General features: G+C 49.9%; 1 protein-coding gene and 1 long non-coding RNA gene across 7 annotated transcripts in view; one reads left to right on the top strand and one right to left on the bottom strand.

Moving 5' to 3' along the window:
• Positions 1 to 15983, top strand: part of celsr1a (cadherin EGF LAG seven-pass G-type receptor 1a) — a 68551-nt gene that overhangs the window by 42036 nt on the left and 10532 nt on the right. For 5 of the 6 annotated variants that reach the window (XM_081722529.1, XM_035528407.2, XM_081722532.1 and 2 more), the window contains 16 exons: positions 3475 to 3632; positions 4876 to 5039; positions 5366 to 5491; positions 8233 to 8405; positions 8732 to 8917; positions 9129 to 9242; positions 9575 to 9749; positions 9879 to 10020; positions 12200 to 12320; positions 12485 to 12668; positions 13040 to 13141; positions 13886 to 13980; positions 14165 to 14374; positions 14586 to 14769; positions 14885 to 15028; positions 15262 to 15439. In XM_081722529.1, coding sequence (XP_081578655.1) covers positions 3475 to 3632; positions 4876 to 5039; positions 5366 to 5491; positions 8233 to 8405; positions 8732 to 8917; positions 9129 to 9242; positions 9575 to 9749; positions 9879 to 10020; positions 12200 to 12320; positions 12485 to 12668; positions 13040 to 13141; positions 13886 to 13980; positions 14165 to 14374; positions 14586 to 14769; positions 14885 to 15028; positions 15262 to 15439 — 2456 coding nt within the window. The remainder of the gene's footprint in view (positions 1 to 3474; positions 3633 to 4875; positions 5040 to 5365; positions 5492 to 8232; positions 8406 to 8731; positions 8918 to 9128; positions 9243 to 9574; positions 9750 to 9878; positions 10021 to 12199; positions 12321 to 12484; positions 12669 to 13039; positions 13142 to 13885; positions 13981 to 14164; positions 14375 to 14585; positions 14770 to 14884; positions 15029 to 15261; positions 15440 to 15983) is intronic. The other variant, XM_081722531.1, reaches the window with a different exon arrangement.
• LOC145659679 (uncharacterized) lies at positions 5517 to 15981 on the bottom strand. Its single transcript, XR_014125773.1, has 3 exons — positions 15599 to 15981; positions 15247 to 15491; positions 5517 to 7909 (listed from the first exon to the last, which is right to left on the bottom strand). It is a non-coding gene; the product is annotated as an uncharacterized LOC145659679 (long non-coding RNA).

Here is a 15983-nt window from a genome sequence, read left to right as displayed (position 1 = left end):
TTGTTGGACCAGGCCCAGTCCGTGTTCAGAATAATGGGAACTGTGGCACTGGCACTGATGAGATACAGACAGTCAAAAACTGCCATGGCATATAGTCATGGTGTTGCTAAGTCACTGGTATTTCCTTCAGCTGATGAAGGGTTGAACTGTAAGATGAGCATTGTTGTTTATCAAGGTGATGAGCTTTGTTTGACAGCATTTCTCTGGCAACACAAAACCTATTCTGTGTTGGAAAGCTCTAATCTCCAGATAAGAGCAAACTTGGTGCCTCAGGTGGCTCTGGGTAATGTAGTCGCCAGTATTCTGGACAGTGAAGGTTGTTTGTTTTCTTTTTGCATGTGAGAGGGTGCCAGATAGACTTACCCAAGTCGGACAGCAACTGTTCTCTGATTGGGCTAATTTGAAATGATGCTTGTTCACACTACTTTTTATTTGACAGGAAACTAAAAGAAACAATCTTTAACCAGGCCCAGACAATTAGGAAATCATAGTGAATTATGCTTGTAGACAAGGCAAGGTAAGGCAAGTTTGTTTGTGCGTCACCTTTCTTACACCATGGCAATTCAGATTGCTGCAGATAGACACAGAAGAATGATAAAGCTTATTAAATCCTGGGATCTGTAACCCCAGGAAAGTTCCAAAAAAAAATGTAAAAAACTTTATTGAAATGTAGTTAAAAACTGTTGACTTAATTAAATTGATTTTTTAAAAATGTAAACTTAATATGAAGTAAAATGAAAAATAGGGAGTTAATCATTTAAATAAATATGATTAAAAAAGTGTTGAGGTAAAAGATGGCATAAATTAAGATTTTAAAAAAAAAGGTCCCTGTAGTGCAGTGCTTCAGCCACTTTTAGTTTAGACTTAAAAACATTTAGTGTTGAGGCTCTTCTGATATCCTCTGGTTCCATTTAAAAAAGCATAATGGGTAAACACTCTTTACTTTGGGCAAGACTGATTAGTTCCTAATGATCTGAAAGTCCTAGTCGGCTCATATCACTCTAGCATATCAGACAGATATGCTGGCCCTGCACCACTGAGTGATTTATAGACCAATAATAATACCTTAAAGTCATTATATAGTCATTATTACAATTGGTTGTATTGTGACTTCCACGTGGTGCTGTAATAGCTTGTGTGACTGTGAATGGTCCAGCATTCAACAACATTCCACTGGCTGTTCCTCATGCTGACCGTCCCACCGTTATTCTACGCCGAGAGCTTGGTGAAAGGTTCCGATAAATGAATCGATGAAAGCAAGCACTCGGCAGCTGAACTGCTCAGTCCCCATGTGGGCGGGTCTGGCCCCCCGACTCCACCTACCGTAGGGCGTCACCCTGCACCGTACACTGGCCACATTCCTGAGCAAGCCAGCGAGCGCTCTGAAGCTCTTTGCTCCCGAAGGAGCCGCGTGGGGTCTGTGCACTGTCGTTGCAGGTTGTCGTATTTGGGTTCAGGAGGCAGATCTTGTGACATGAGCGCTTCGACTCCAGGCCCGTGGGCTGCGTGGCGGGGTTTGTTCTCGCTCTGGGCCCACATGCTGAAGGGTGTGTGCATGAGCTCATGCTGGGGCCGGCATCCCTCCGGCACGTCCAGCTCAGCTCACGTTTGTCTGTCAGCAGGGCTCTTCCACGGGGACGTGCACAACAGGTGTCCATTTCACCAAACCCCCCCACAGCAGAGGGACTCGCAGGCTCTGGGTGGGGCGTGGGGAGGCAATGCTAAAAACATGCCCGATTTGGGACTACGTCTCCGGGCAGGCTGCATGCCAACATCCCTGGCCTGCTTGGAGCTCTGACTCTGGCGCACAGTCAGTGGTCATGATGAGATTTCAGTACTGGCCACTTCTCTGCGAAAAAGACCAGCGAGCAGGATGTGATCTCGCGGCTGATCTTGGGTCAGATTTCCCCCAGTCTACATACAAGTCATTCATCATATGCCAGTTAAGCAAAGCTGATCTAGAAACAGCATTGCTGTGAATATTGCTATCGGTTTTGACTAGCAAAGCTCGCTAGAACTTTTCAGCCTACATGAGACCTTTGCAACACCTCCCAATCATGCATGCAATGACCTGACGTGGACCAACAGTCACGTGTTGCTTCATAGCCTACTGACTACTGCCAACACTGAAAGCCGTGCTACTTGTCAAAGAATTAAAAGAAAATGCTTCAGTGTGACCGAGTGACACAGAATGGCCGAGAATTAGCCTGTTTTGTCCCACATAAAAAAGAGGAGCGGAGAAAGAAAACAGTACGGCCAAAGATGGACATCTGTATAATAACTCGCGCCCTTGTATCCTGCCGCTAATGCAAAGAATGCACCAAATATGAGCATGCAGCGCTGGGCCCGGAGTCATTAATCAACTATTTTAGGCTCTCGTGACGCACTCTTCAAAGGCTCCGCTCGCGCCAGAACACCCGCCGGCCCAACCCCCGACCCGCCTCGATGCTTTCTGCTGCAGCGCTTCCTCCTTAGGAAAACATCAAATACGCTCACGGCCGGATCCACGTACACGCGGAGAGAGAGAGGTAAAGGTTGTGGGACAGCCAGCAGAATAGATGAAAAACAAAAAAAACCTATCAGCCAAGTAAAATTAAAAGCGTCAGAGGGTTAAAACCATCTGGCTGTTGAATTGGAGTTCAGTGGAAAAAGAGAGAGTGTTTTTTTTTTTTGTGTGTGTGTGTGTTTTAGGTAGTGGAAAAAGGGAGAGGGGTGTAGGTGGGCCAGTGATGACACCGATAGCTGCCAGGGAAACTGTGCCTGGCTGGGAACTAGCTCACACGGCATTGCCTGCTGCCCCCACCCCCTCCCCCTCCCACTCTCTCTCTCTCACACACACACACACACACCCCACCCTCTCTTTACCCCCTTACTCCTTTCTCTCCACCTCTCTTGACCGACGACCGCCCGTGTCCGCCGACTGCGCTCAAGCCTGAGTGCGCGTGCGCGTCTGGCCAAGCCAAACAAGCTGTCCACATCTGCCCTCAGCCAGGTGGTAGGAGCGCATGCATGGCTATCCGCTCAGCCTCGGGCTCTTCCGTGAACAGCCTCGAGTTACCTGAACTGTGTGTGTGTGTGTGTTATGGTGCGTTTTAAAGCTGTTATCTCTCCTGTGTATGCTGGCTGAAATCACCGTGGGAAAATGTAGTCTTAAGAGTTCAGTGCTGCAAAGTTTAGGAGTAAATACTTCATATAAAGTATAAAGAACCACCTTGGAGTATTTCTTAGAATATTTCTTGTTTATTAAGTTAGCAGGCTGATCCAATCCTAACCTACCATTTAGATGTTAATATTGTTATTGTTATTTTGCAATCTTTTCTAACGGGTGATTTAAGTCACTAGATTTTTTGCTCATGTATCTTGTTGGCATTGGCTTTTTGTGCGCATGAGCTGGGTCTGACCGTGTGCTGATCGTGTGTGTGCATGCGAGCTGGGTCTGACCGTGTGCTGTTTTGTCTTCTGTGTGTGCTGCAGCCAAACATCGGGCGCCTGGGTCTCCCCCACGGGCCGTCTGGGGAGAAGGTGGCTGTGGTTGCCGTGGACGACTGCGACATCGCCATGGCAGTGCGCTTTGGGAGCCAGATCGGCAACTACTCCTGTGCAGCTCAGGGCATGCAGACCGGACAGAAGAAGTACGCCTTTACCTCTCTCTCTCTCTCTCTCTCTCTCTCTCTCTCTCTCTCTGCTTCTCTTGCTCAGTATTTCTCTAACTCATTCTTTCGTTCTTCTTCCTCTCCTCCCCTTTCTCACCACATTTCACCTAGTGAAGTGGTTTTCCCATAGAAAGATGACAGTAACGAGCAGAGATTACACTGGCTTTCATTTGTTCTGCCTAAGCTCCATCCACCTACAGGCTTTTGAAATGTCAAATCTGCCGCTCTCTCTCCCCCCATCACACAAGCACACACAGACAGGGAAAGTACGTGCGCCGCAATCTTATCTCTCCAGAGGTTGCTAATTGTTTTAATATCTGGCTGAATGCATTTAGACACAGAGATTAAGATGTCAGGTGTAGCCGTACTGCTTTTAAAAGCACTTCAAACCAATACGAGCGAAAGCACTGCAGTCAGAACCTGTAAGACAGGCATGCTGATCATACACCCAGCTGGCTGTGAGTGTGATGGACAGCTGGCTTAGCGCCAACAAGCCGCTCTCTTATGGGCTTCGCTCCTGCCCGTTTACTACATAGTTTATAGCTTTTGAGCGCAGAGTCCGGCAAAAACACGGCAAGGCGAAACACTGGGCTTTTATGGTTGTGCGGTGGCCAGCTGTGTATAGTGCTGCACGGAAAAAGGCATAAAGTGACGAACCGCAAAGAGCTCCCCGCCAGGACTTTACGGCCAGAACACACAAGCTGCCTGGGACGGGTCACAGCGGAACACCCCACGGTGGCCATTATTTAGTGCCAGCACACTGTTTGACACAGTCCCTCTCTTACGTGGGCTGGATCACGGTGATGCGGCTCTGAAGCCGCAGGGCAGGTTGAAGTGAACCGTGGACTGCTGTGTGCTGTAAAAACCTTTTGCGTGGCCACTGAGAGCATGTAGACGCTCAAGCATACAGCCATATCACTGACCCTTCGGAAGAGTAACTTAATGTAGAGAGTCAGTCAATATGAGGAACTATAGCACCTAGTTCCAGAAACGGTAAGGTGTAGTTTAAGTTTACATTATGCTAACTTGCCATTTTATTTCCATATCTATAATGTATGTAGTGGACAACAGTGGATTTTTTTTTAAGTAATCATTTTCATTGTCATTAATGTCGGTGTCCTTATTTCTACTATATATCTGGGGCTGAGTAACAGCTCTTTGGCACCTCTAGAGGCCAGCGGGGTGTACTGCCCTCATGCCCCATGTCTGCACTCTCTCCCAGGTCTCTGGACCTGACGGGCCCTCTACTACTGGGTGGCGTGCCCGACTTACCTGAGGATTTTCCTGTGCGCAACCGCGACTTTGTGGGTTGCATGAGCAACCTGACCATTGACAGCAAGCCCGTGGACATGGCTGGCTTCATCGCCAACAACGGAACCACAGCAGGTCTCATGCCAAGCGCCCGCCCTTGTTTGTTTGTTTGTTTGTTTGTTTGTTTGTTTGTTTTTGTTTGTTTTGTACTGCTACACTAAGTGGGAATGTTTGCTGCGGCCACTAACAGAGCTACAAACAGCTCCACCTTTTTTATTCTTTTAATTTAATAATTTAACTTGTTGTTCACTTCCACACTTTGTGGTTTCTACAAAAAAACCAAAAAAAAAAAACCCCAGCTCCATCTAGCACTGCGTGTGTACTTTGGAATGGTGAGTTTATGCAGTCCTACTTTGATCTTGGACTTCATTCGTCCTCCTTGGTCTTCCCCTGCCGTTCAGGCTGCCCAGCCAAGAGGAACTTCTGCAGAGAGGGTCTGTGTCAGCACGGAGGCCAGTGTGAAAACAGATGGAACACCTACTTCTGCCACTGCCCTGATGGTCGCGGAGGCAAGAACTGTGAGCAAGGTGAGTGTGTGGGTGTGGGCTCGTACCTTCGCCTGTATCCACACACACGTGGCCGTGCGTAGGCCCGATCGTTGCCTCGTCTCCTTGTTTGGACTCACTTGTTGATTTTTGGTGTTTGCCCCGTGGAGGCGTGGGAAGCGAGCAGCGGCATTAACGCCGCGCACACTTCCTCTTAGGGAAATGGCTCTGCTGATAGCCATCGCACAGTATCCGCTGATTTTCTGCTCCGCCTGCAACCTACTGGCCCAAAACGTTTCTCCGCTGTCAGCGGAGGCTCATCAGCACATCTCCCCACATACACCACCTTCCCTACTGACAAAGGGGCTGGGGTGCAGCACTGCCGGACAAGAGCATGACTCACCCTCACATGCCCTACGGTGAGCGCTCATGACAAAGCTTAGAACTTAGGCTCAGGTTCAGAGTTCAGGCAGAAAGGTAAACCCTGTACGGCCAGGAATATGCTGTTAGGGACTTTTTAGGCGGTTTCAAAATAAGGTTCAAATATTGCATTCCTGTGAAAAACGGATTAGGGTGGACTGGTTGTGTTTGTTTTTTTGTTTTTTTTCTTGCTCTGGCATGTGTGTTGCGATAAAATGTCTTTGGTTGCGCTGGGATGACTGATGCCGGTATTTGTCACACCAGGTGGACAGAGACGAACAAGCCTCTGGTGTAGAGTGTCATGTGACCACGTTCCCAGACTCTCATTTGATGAGCAAGTTGCTAGAGTCCTGGGGCAGAAGCCAGCCTCACACCTGACAGATTCCACGCTGCCTCTTTAGCTGGGCTCGTACGGCAGTATCACATTCTGCTTCTAAAGCGAACGGTTTTCCTGCTTGAGAATCATGCTTAAATGAACTCTGATGTTCCCTGATTGCTGGCACTGTGACATTCCCGCGGAATAGAGCTCAGTGCCCCTGGCAGTGCAAGGGTGATTAATCTACTAGTCACAGCACATCACCTTTAATACATCACTTCGCAAACTCTTTAGTAGGCTATACTATATCCTCTGCTGATTGACTGGTTTTATGTGTGTATGTGCGCGTGTCTTAGTTTGGGTTGAAATAGCTTTAATGATAGTTTAGCTGGCATGCCACGCAGTAGTTTTGTGGTCAGGCATTGTTTAAGGCGCAGGGTGCCACTGCAGAGTTTTGACCCGGTCTCTCCCAGGTCCTCCTGCAGGCATGCCGGGTCTCGCCAGATTCTGCCTTGAATTGTGGTCTCGTCACAAGGCAACAAGTCAGTGACCTGAATCGGGCCTCTCTCCGTCCGGCAGGCCAGTTGTTTGTTTGGCTCTGCGCTGATAAGGCGAATGCTTTACATGGCACTGTTCCACACCGTTTGGGTTCGTTACAAGAATACCTTTGTTTTCTTTCCCATGGCCTACCTCAAATGCGAGTGAATCCACCTTCGCATAGAATGTCCCTTTTTTTTTTTTTTAAATGGAATTCTGCACCTCCCCAGTAAGCAGATATAGTGTCCTTCCTGGAGTGAACCATGGAATTCTAGATGGGGCTGTTTACAGATTTCTGGCTGATTAGCAAGCGCCATATGTGCCGCTGCCGTCTGACTCAGACTCGCAGCTCTGCGCGCTTCATGCAAACCAGCGCTCGCCTCATATTTTTTGGAGCCGGCCTACCTGTAAATGCCATTATATTTCATCATATATCAGTTGACCGTAGTGACATTAAAAAATAAGCAACTTACAAAAACTCTGGAGAACAGCATGATATAAAATGCAGGCCAGAGGAGGATGCCCCCCCACCCCCACCCCTTTGAGTCTTCGCGCTCTAGGGAGTTTTTCCGTGCCACTGTCGTCCATGCTCGGACTTACATTTGTAAAGGGCTCGGACTTACATTTGTAAAGCTGCTTTGTGACATCTGTTGTAAAGCCCTATATAAATACATTTTGATTTTGATTTGATAAAATGTGCAGAGAATATGAAAGATTTCAGTCTAGAAGAAAAGTCTTATTCTGGTTTGATTGAATGCAAAAGAAACTTGATCTTTCTGAGAAAAGTTCCAAACAGATGGGTATAAATACCTATTTGTAATCATCTCATGACGTGGCAGAAATGTCTGTTTTTTCCAGATAATTGCCACCTATATGCATCAGTAAAAACAAAACCAAACCAAAACAATGCGTCCGGGGGGAGTGGGTGGGCTCTCTGGGGCAGAAGCCCTGTTCAGCGGGACAGCAAGCAGCCGGGCTCACCCTGACAGAGTTGGGCGGGGGCCAGCCGCAAGGAGGTGGTCTCGGCTAGGGCTGCATTCGTAGAGGCTCTCGAGGCAGCTCCGGGATTAGGCTCCGTAACGCTCTTCCTGGCAGCGCTTAAGCCTCGGACATGACGCGCAGGGGAATTTAGTGGCCAGATGGGAGGCCCCACTTCCGTCGTATTCCTATCGGCTGTGCTGCGTCGGCTAGGGAGGTAATGAAGAGATCAAAGCAGTAGGGTTAAGAAGTGAATGCAAGTAATAACGCACCATGTAGGAAATGCAGTTGTGTTGGAGAATAAGGCAGTTTTATTGTTACTATTTAAATTACCATTTTTATTAATGTTATTACCGTTTTTATTAACATTATTAAGATCATGCCTGCTTTTTCACAGTGTTAGGTTTATGTTCAGGCTTGTATTCTTCTGCACGCTGAGTCACTTGCTTAGCTGCACAGTTAAACAGAACCGCCTTCATTGGATGACCTGAGCACCTTTCTCTACCGCCATGTCTGACCCCCTCCCACACAGGAATGCCCTCGCTGCAGCGCTTCGACGGCCACGCCATGGTGGCGTGGAGCGAGCCTGACATCACCGTGGCTGTGCCCTGGTACATGGGCCTGATGTTCCGGACCAGGCAGGACGACGGGACAGCCACCCTCATGCAGGCCAACGCTGGCCCCGCCTCCCAGATCAACATACTGGTGAGAGAGTAGCTCCCAGCAGCCCGTTCTGGTTCTGTTTGATGATGCTGTCGTCATTGTTGTATAGACCCTTTTTGTTTCAGAACCAGTTCGTAATGGGTCCAGGCTGGTTGTGTAATAGATTTAGACGTGTTTCATTTTATGATATAATTTGATGATGATATCTTTCTGTGGTTAGAATATGGCAGTCAGTGTGGATGCAGCCACAGTTTCTCCTCCTCCGGCTATCCAGCCCGGTGTGCCATTAATATTTGGGCCCCATGTGGCGCCGGAGGCGAGTTCTTCACAACGTTCCTCTTGCACTCTCCCTCCCCCTCCCCCCACAGCTGGTGAACCGGCACGTGCGGATGGAGGTCTTGCTAAAGCAGGAGCGGGTGGCACTGTTGGAGTTCCCTGAGGTCAGGGTGAACGATGGCGAGTGGCACCACCTCCTCGTGGAGATCACCAGCAGCAAGCAGAGCAAAGACACCAAATACGTGGCCCAGGTGTCTCTGGACTACGACATGTTCAAGGTACGTGGCTGTCTGCGGGGAGTTTTTCCACACCACAGGGTCTGGCACCATTCACACATTCGTTAGCAAGTTTGGGTTTTTTTTGGTATGTTTAGTCCCAACACCCCCATAAGAGGCAGAAGTGTATGAACCTAGCGCCTACAGTAGGGGCGGATGTTACGCTAAACGACCTCATGGTCCAGTGAGCGCTGTGTGCCAACGTGCTTTACAGAGGTCCGTGGAGATTGGCAACGAGCTGCCCGGGCTCAAGGTCAGTAGTCTGTTCATCGGGGGCCTTCAGGGAGACGACGGCAAAGTGCTGCAAGGATTCCAGGGCTGCATGCAGGTGGGTGCAGGGCCCGACATGGACACGCGCACGCACACACACGTACACGCGCGAGCGCACACGTACATGCACACGCATGCGTGCATACACATGGACACGCACATGCATGCGGGCACATGCATACACACAGCACTGCTCTGCTTCATGACGGATATAGGCGGTTAGGCCTTTTTTTTTCCTCTTCAAAACTGCTGTGTGACTGAACAGTCCCTGATAATGGCTCTGTTTGGGATACTGTATGTAATTCATTCAACACTGTCAATGTGTTGTGTTTAGACCTGTGGCTAAAAGTGTGTGTGTGTGTCTCTGTGTGTCTGTGTCTCTGTGTGTAGGGTGTGAGGATGGGGGAGACCTCCACCAACACAGCCAACATCAACATGCAGCAGGGCCTTAAGATCCGTGTGGAGGAGGGCTGTGACGTGGCCGACCCCTGCGACTCCAACATCTGCCCTGAGAACAGCCACTGCACGGCCGACTGGGGTGCCCACAGCTGTGACTGCGACGCAGGTGCTGATCTGAGGCCTGCATGCAGTGGGCCAGCACTCCGTGTCCGCTCACTGGTTCCTGCTGCTTTCAGTCAGCTTGCTCAGTGTCTTATATATCTAGAGTTTACCTGGCCTTCCCCCCCCCCCCCAGGGTTCTTTGGAAAGAAGTGTGTGGATGCATGCCTCCTGAACCCCTGTGAGCAGGTCTCCACCTGCGTGCGGAAGCCCAGCTCCTCCCACGGCTACGTCTGCGAATGTGGCCAGAACCACTACGGCCAGTACTGCGAGAACAAGTAAGGGTCAGGGAGAAGCAGGCACCCAGACACGCCCTCTCTCTACGCTGCAAAAGCCCCCATGGCAGCCCTCCTGCGCGGCAGCTCGGCACACTTGCTTGGGTGGGATGGTTTAACGAGCCCCCGAGGTCGCACGACGCAGCAGATTCCAGCGTTCCCAGGCGTCTCGAGTCTTGTCTGCACTCGCTCCGAATCCGCGCTTGCCGACTGTAAAGCGCGTTAAGGCACCGCACGTTGCGCGTATGCCAGACAGTAAATTTTACAGGCACAGTATGGTGGCTCGTATCAGCAAGGGCGCATGCTCTTGTGGGTCTGGACATGTGGAACGGTTTTGGTGTGTTTGCATGCTCTCGCACTGGAGGGATCGCTTTCACTGCAGCTGTCAGTGGGCCTGCCATCCCCAGGGGTGATTTATGACTTACTGGAACCCCTCCCGGGACCCGTGCCGGGGTGGTGGGGTGGGGGTGCACCATCGGCCTCAGATTTTGTGCCCAAATGATTCGCGCCAGGTCCAGAAATGAGTGTCATGACTGTGAGCTATTCACTGTCCTCAGTGATGATAGATCAAGGGGAGGATATAAGCCACGTGCCTCGCGTTTACAGTGCGGTCCTGACAGGGCGGTAATAAAGGGAAACCTAGCTGCTTTCTTCTCTGGACTTCAGAGGCCAGAGACCAGATAAGGGAGAACAAGAAGCAGGAAAAGAGAAATAAATAGACACAAACGGAACAAGGAACAGGTGTGCCAAATCAGCCATTACGCAGCCGCTCCCTCCGACTGCCCCCCTCCCCGACCCTGGCGTCAGACCAGACACGCTGTTCTCGTGTCAATCTTAGCATTGTCATGAGCCTTTACGTAGAAGGACAATCTGATCCTAAACCGGTGCTTCTCGTTGAGAATGTCGAGCAAGATGAGATTGCTCACGACCCCAGTGCCAGGTCAGATCCATCTGTGATGTTTCAGTTTAAAGGTCCTGTAACTGTAACCTTAGCCTGGCCGCTTCCATATTAGGAGCTAGAGGAGACTTAATGTTCCTGAACCAAAAGGGCTACCTGTAGGCTACAGAGAGGCACATTAAGAGCATTTCTCTGTGGTTGGGCCACGCCCCCACAAAGGCCAAGTCCATCCATTGGACACTTCATTGCTTAGGGAAGACCTGAGTGTATGCCTGCTAGCATTTTCTGTATGCTTTACTTCACTTCAACAGTGTGTGCGTTATTCCACATTGAATAGTAACTGTGTGCGTGTGTGTGTGTGTGTGTGTGTGTGTCTCCAGAGTAGGGCCAAAACATCTTATTGTTGTCTCATTGCAACTGTAATGTGCCTTGCAGTATATAAAAGTGCCAAATTCATTAAACATATCGCCAGCTTTAATGTAATGTTAACTGCAAACATCGCCGTGGTAATGGCCTCATTCATTCATAAATGAGGATTACCATCTGATTTTATGATTTGTCTGATATGTTAGTGCTGCCACATTTTGTCCTCATTTGCATGTGACTGTAGGCGAGTCATATTATAATTGAAGTATTACTTCAACCTGTCTGGGGGGAACTCCTGGATAATTAGCCAGTGTGGATTGGATGATGATGATTTCTCAATATTTGGTCACACGTACAATTCATCAACATAGTCGTTTAGCTAATTGTTTAGCCTTTATAAGTATGAACTCATTTATATACTGATTTTGATTGCCGTTCATCTTGGGCATAGGTGAATTTACCACAGTACAAATTTGACACCGTGGCAATAATCAGCACACCAGTGTCTTTATGAATAGAAATCTAATGGCATGTAACACATTTTGTGTTGTGCAACACGGTTGCGTAACACGTCAAGTTAATGGCCTGGCCTGCGTTATTTGGGGTTTTTCCTTGTCTGTGTTTTTCTTGTTGCCTTAGGGCTCTAGTCCTGAATTTCTGTACAGCTGCTTTGTGACCATACGTGTTGTTAAAAGTGCTTTGCAAATAAAATGCAGCTGAACTGAACGCAGACCTCCCTATCCAATTTATAAAGTCTTCGACAGCCCCTGAAGCCCGGAGGCAGCTGCGTTAGTTTAGCTGCGTTCCTCAGGGAAGGAGATCTATAGGAATCGCGGGTCAGTCTGCCTGCGCATGGCCAGAAGGTCACGGCCTGGCGGCGCATCGCCGTGATGCTCAAGCGTGCCTCTGCTCATCCAGGGTGGAGAAGCCATGTCCCAGGGGCTGGTGGGGGAGCCCCATGTGTGGGCCCTGCAACTGTGACGTCGCCAAGGGCTTCAATGCCGACTGCAACAAGACGACGGGCGAGTGCCGCTGCAAGGTACGGACCAGCGTTCCACTCCCGGGCACGCGGTGCACCGCCTCACACACTCTTAGGTTTCCTACCTTTCAGACACCGTTTCACGGTTTTGCACCCTCCGTTTTGGTCAGAGAGCGCCGTCTCTCTGAACTGACGTTCCTGACTGACCACTGCTGTCTTTGCAGGACAACTACTACCGCCCCAAAGAGAGCGACACCTGTCACCCGTGTGACTGCTTCTTCCCGGGCGCCAGCTCCCGGACCTGTGACCAGCACTCGGGGCAGTGCCCCTGCAAAGCGGGTGTGATCGGACGACAGTGCAACCGCTGCGACAACCCCTTTGCCGAAGTGACCGCCACCGGGTGTGAGGGTGTGTACCCACAAAAAGCCTGCTCTTATCAAATAAATAATGCTCAGATGTGTCACACTTTTTAGGGCACCTGCCAATATAGCCAGACACCGAGTTAGCGTTTAATAACCCTAGAGCATAAAGTGCAAAACTAATTAAAACTTCTTCTTAACAAGTTCCGTGATTACATTTAGGATGTTAATTATAGAATTTGTTGAAGTATATTCTCAGGTTATTTAACGGGTTATTTTGGAGTGCTGTTTCTCTTAAAGGAATATGATACTTTATTAGTAATGGGTGCTTCTAGTCATATAATTTCCTGTGATGAATTGAGGTGAATTTCAGAGAATGTGAGACATTGACTGTAACCGCGTGCTGTATCTTTCCTGCAGTGGTTTATGAGGTCTGCCCCAAGGCCTTTGACGCTGGAGTCTGGTGGCCGAGGACCAAGTTTGGCCGTCCAGTAGCTATGAATTGCCCCAAGGGATCTATTGGTCAGTGTTCCAAGCTTTGTCCTAAATCCCCTTTTGCAAACCGAACATGCTGGGACTTTGAAGACACACACACACACACACGCGCGCGCGCACACTCTCACGCGCACACACGTGTGTGTGTGTGTGTGTGTGTGTGTGTGTGTGTGTGTGTGTGTGTGGTTGGTTATGCCTTGCCTGTGTTTATGCTGTTGCTCCGTGACCTACCGAAGTGTTGGGTTTTGTTTTTGGTCTGAACCACATTAGCAGGTCCTTCCTCTGTGACGCTGGGGTAAACATGTTGGATGCTGGGGCGGTTCACCCCGTCAGTCTGCCAAGCTTGTCGGAGCTGTTTTTTCGCCGAGCCCTCGCTCTGGCACAGACGCAGCCGTCCTTCTCACTGGGCGAGTACACGAATATTAATGAGGCTGTGTCTCTGGAGAGATCCGTTGGCTAAACATGGCATGTCTCGAGGGCAAGCTTGGCGCGGTTTCCACATTCACGGCAGAGCTCGTGAGCGACCTCTGTGGATGGTGGGACCAAGTTGAACTTACTGATCAGACCTGTTCCGTGAAGAGAAATCACACAAATACATTCCCATACTGTGCTAAAAGAGCAATATCATGGTATTGTTTATTCTCCGACCCCCTCCTATGGGTGCCTCCCTTACTCCACGTCTTTTGGATTTCCATTGGCTGGGCAGTGTTGCTCTCTCTCCAAGCTTGAATTGTGCTTTTGTCGATTCTCTGTATGTTGTACTCCCTGCAGGCACAGCGGTTAGACACTGCAGTGATGAAAAAGGCTGGCTGCCACCAGAACTCTTCAACTGCACCACCATGGCCTTCTCCCAGCTAAAGAAACTGGTACTGTACTCATCTTCTCCAGATTAAACTGGAAACCCCCAGAAGGCTCAACCTGGTTCTAGCAGGGTTCCAGTATGACCCAGCAGCCTCTCAAGACCACCACTTAAAGGTTAAGCGCTTTCTCTCTCTCTCTCTCTCTCTCTCTCTCTTCCCCCCCCCTCCCCTTTTCCTCCACATTCTTCAGAACGAAGAGATGAATCGTAACGAATCCATGATGGACGGACAGAAGTCGAAGGACATCGCCCACATGCTCCACAACGCCACCAGCAAGGCCAGGTCCTTCTACGGCACCGACGTGAAGACGGCCTTCCACCTCATCTCCCGCGTGCTGCAGTACGAGAGCGAGCAGCAGGGCTTCAACCTGGCCGCCATGCGCGACACCAACTTCAACGAGGTCAGGCCCCGCCTCCCACCACAACTGCCAGCTAATCATCAAAGTGCTATATTCTGCACCTGAAGTTCAGCTCCTCCCATTCCTCCATCACGTATCTGCCCTGCAGGGGTTCTTTGTCAGATTACAGTTTTACCAAGCAGGCATGTGGCTATATTGGTGTGTAGCCAATGACGGCCCCGATGTGTTGAGTTCCACGTTCTGAATGTTCCAGAACATCGTGAGGGCGGGCAGCGCCATCTTGGACCCGAGCAACAAGGAACACTGGGACCACATCCAGAAGACAGAGGGCGGCACAGTTCACCTGCTCCATGACTTCGAGGAGTACGCCACCACCGTGGCGCGCAACATGAAGAAGACCTACCTGAAGCCCTTCACCATCATCACGCAGAACATGAGTGAGTGGAGCCCCCACCTGCCCCAAATAACACCTCTTCCACCCACTTGTGAGAGTTGTGAATGGTTTGGGATGTTTTATTGATTGGTCTGTAAATTTGTCTCTTCCCAAAAAAGTTTTGGCAGTAGACTACCTGGATTCTTCCAGTCCAGACAAGGCAAAGATCCCCAACTTCCAGAAGATTACGGAGGAATATCCCAAAGACCTGAAGTCATCAGTCCTGTTTCCAGAGTTTAACTTCAGATCCACACAACACAGGGGTAAACGCTCACGAGTGGCAGACATATAACCAGCAGTGCTAATGCTATTTATATTTGCTCATGCCAACTACTGAAATGCTAATAAGAATACTAATACTATTTTGAGGTCTGTAGAACTTTCAGCACTAGTGACAACAATGACAACCGGACCTCACAGGTAGAGCTGTAGCTTTAAGGTGTGTGATGTTGGATCTTGCCTAAATCCTTCCCCTTCTCACCGTGTCTCCCCACAGACTCTCCGACGGAGGAGCCCGTGGCTCAGTCCACCTCTGCTGAGGAAGACCACACCCAGGAGCGGAGGAAGAGGCAGGCCGAGGGCACCCCTCCATTCCTCGTGACCACCGTCGTCGTGTACCGCTCACTGGGGCAGCTGTTGCCGGAGCGCTATGACCCCGACCGCCGCAGCCTCAGGTACTGCAGCTCTCTGGGCTTCTTCAGGGGGCAAAGGTCACCAGAGGGGCCCCTGGACATTTTGGGCTCAGGATTAGAAGCTAGCCACTTGAACGTGCTCGGTCTGAAGATAAACAGCAGCGCACTGCTAACGCAGGCTTTTCAATGTAAGGACGTTACCAGAGAAAAGGAATGCTATACTGCTGGGTTTTTTCCCACGCTGAGCCGTAATGTCGCCGCCTGGCCTCCTTCCCCGCTGGTTTACCGTGGCTGTGTTGTTAGCTGTAGCTCCTCGGAGACCTGCCCAGCCGAGTCTGCCTGCATGACTCACACTTTATCACAGCGCAGGGGTATAAAACCTTATAGCACGCGTACAGGATGTGTACTAATTACAGCATGCCATTCTCATAATGGGCGAAGTTTGTTATTACCAGGAGAGTGTGTCCAAATATTTAGGACAGCTGGTATTCCACAGCCATCTGATACCGAGCACTTGGAGGTGTCGGGATGGCATTTGGCCATGCAGCCGAGGCGGGCGCGCTTTGGCCGTTGTTGACACGCTCCG

The sequence above is a fragment of the Electrophorus electricus genome, chromosome 11, assembly GCF_041902795.1.
Source record: "Electrophorus electricus isolate QZ-2024a chromosome 11, ASM4190279v1, whole genome shotgun sequence".
Lineage (NCBI taxonomy): Eukaryota > Metazoa > Chordata > Actinopteri > Gymnotiformes > Gymnotidae > Electrophorus > Electrophorus electricus.
Note: the sequence above shows the minus strand (reverse complement) of the source record. Positions and strands in the feature narration are given on the sequence as shown.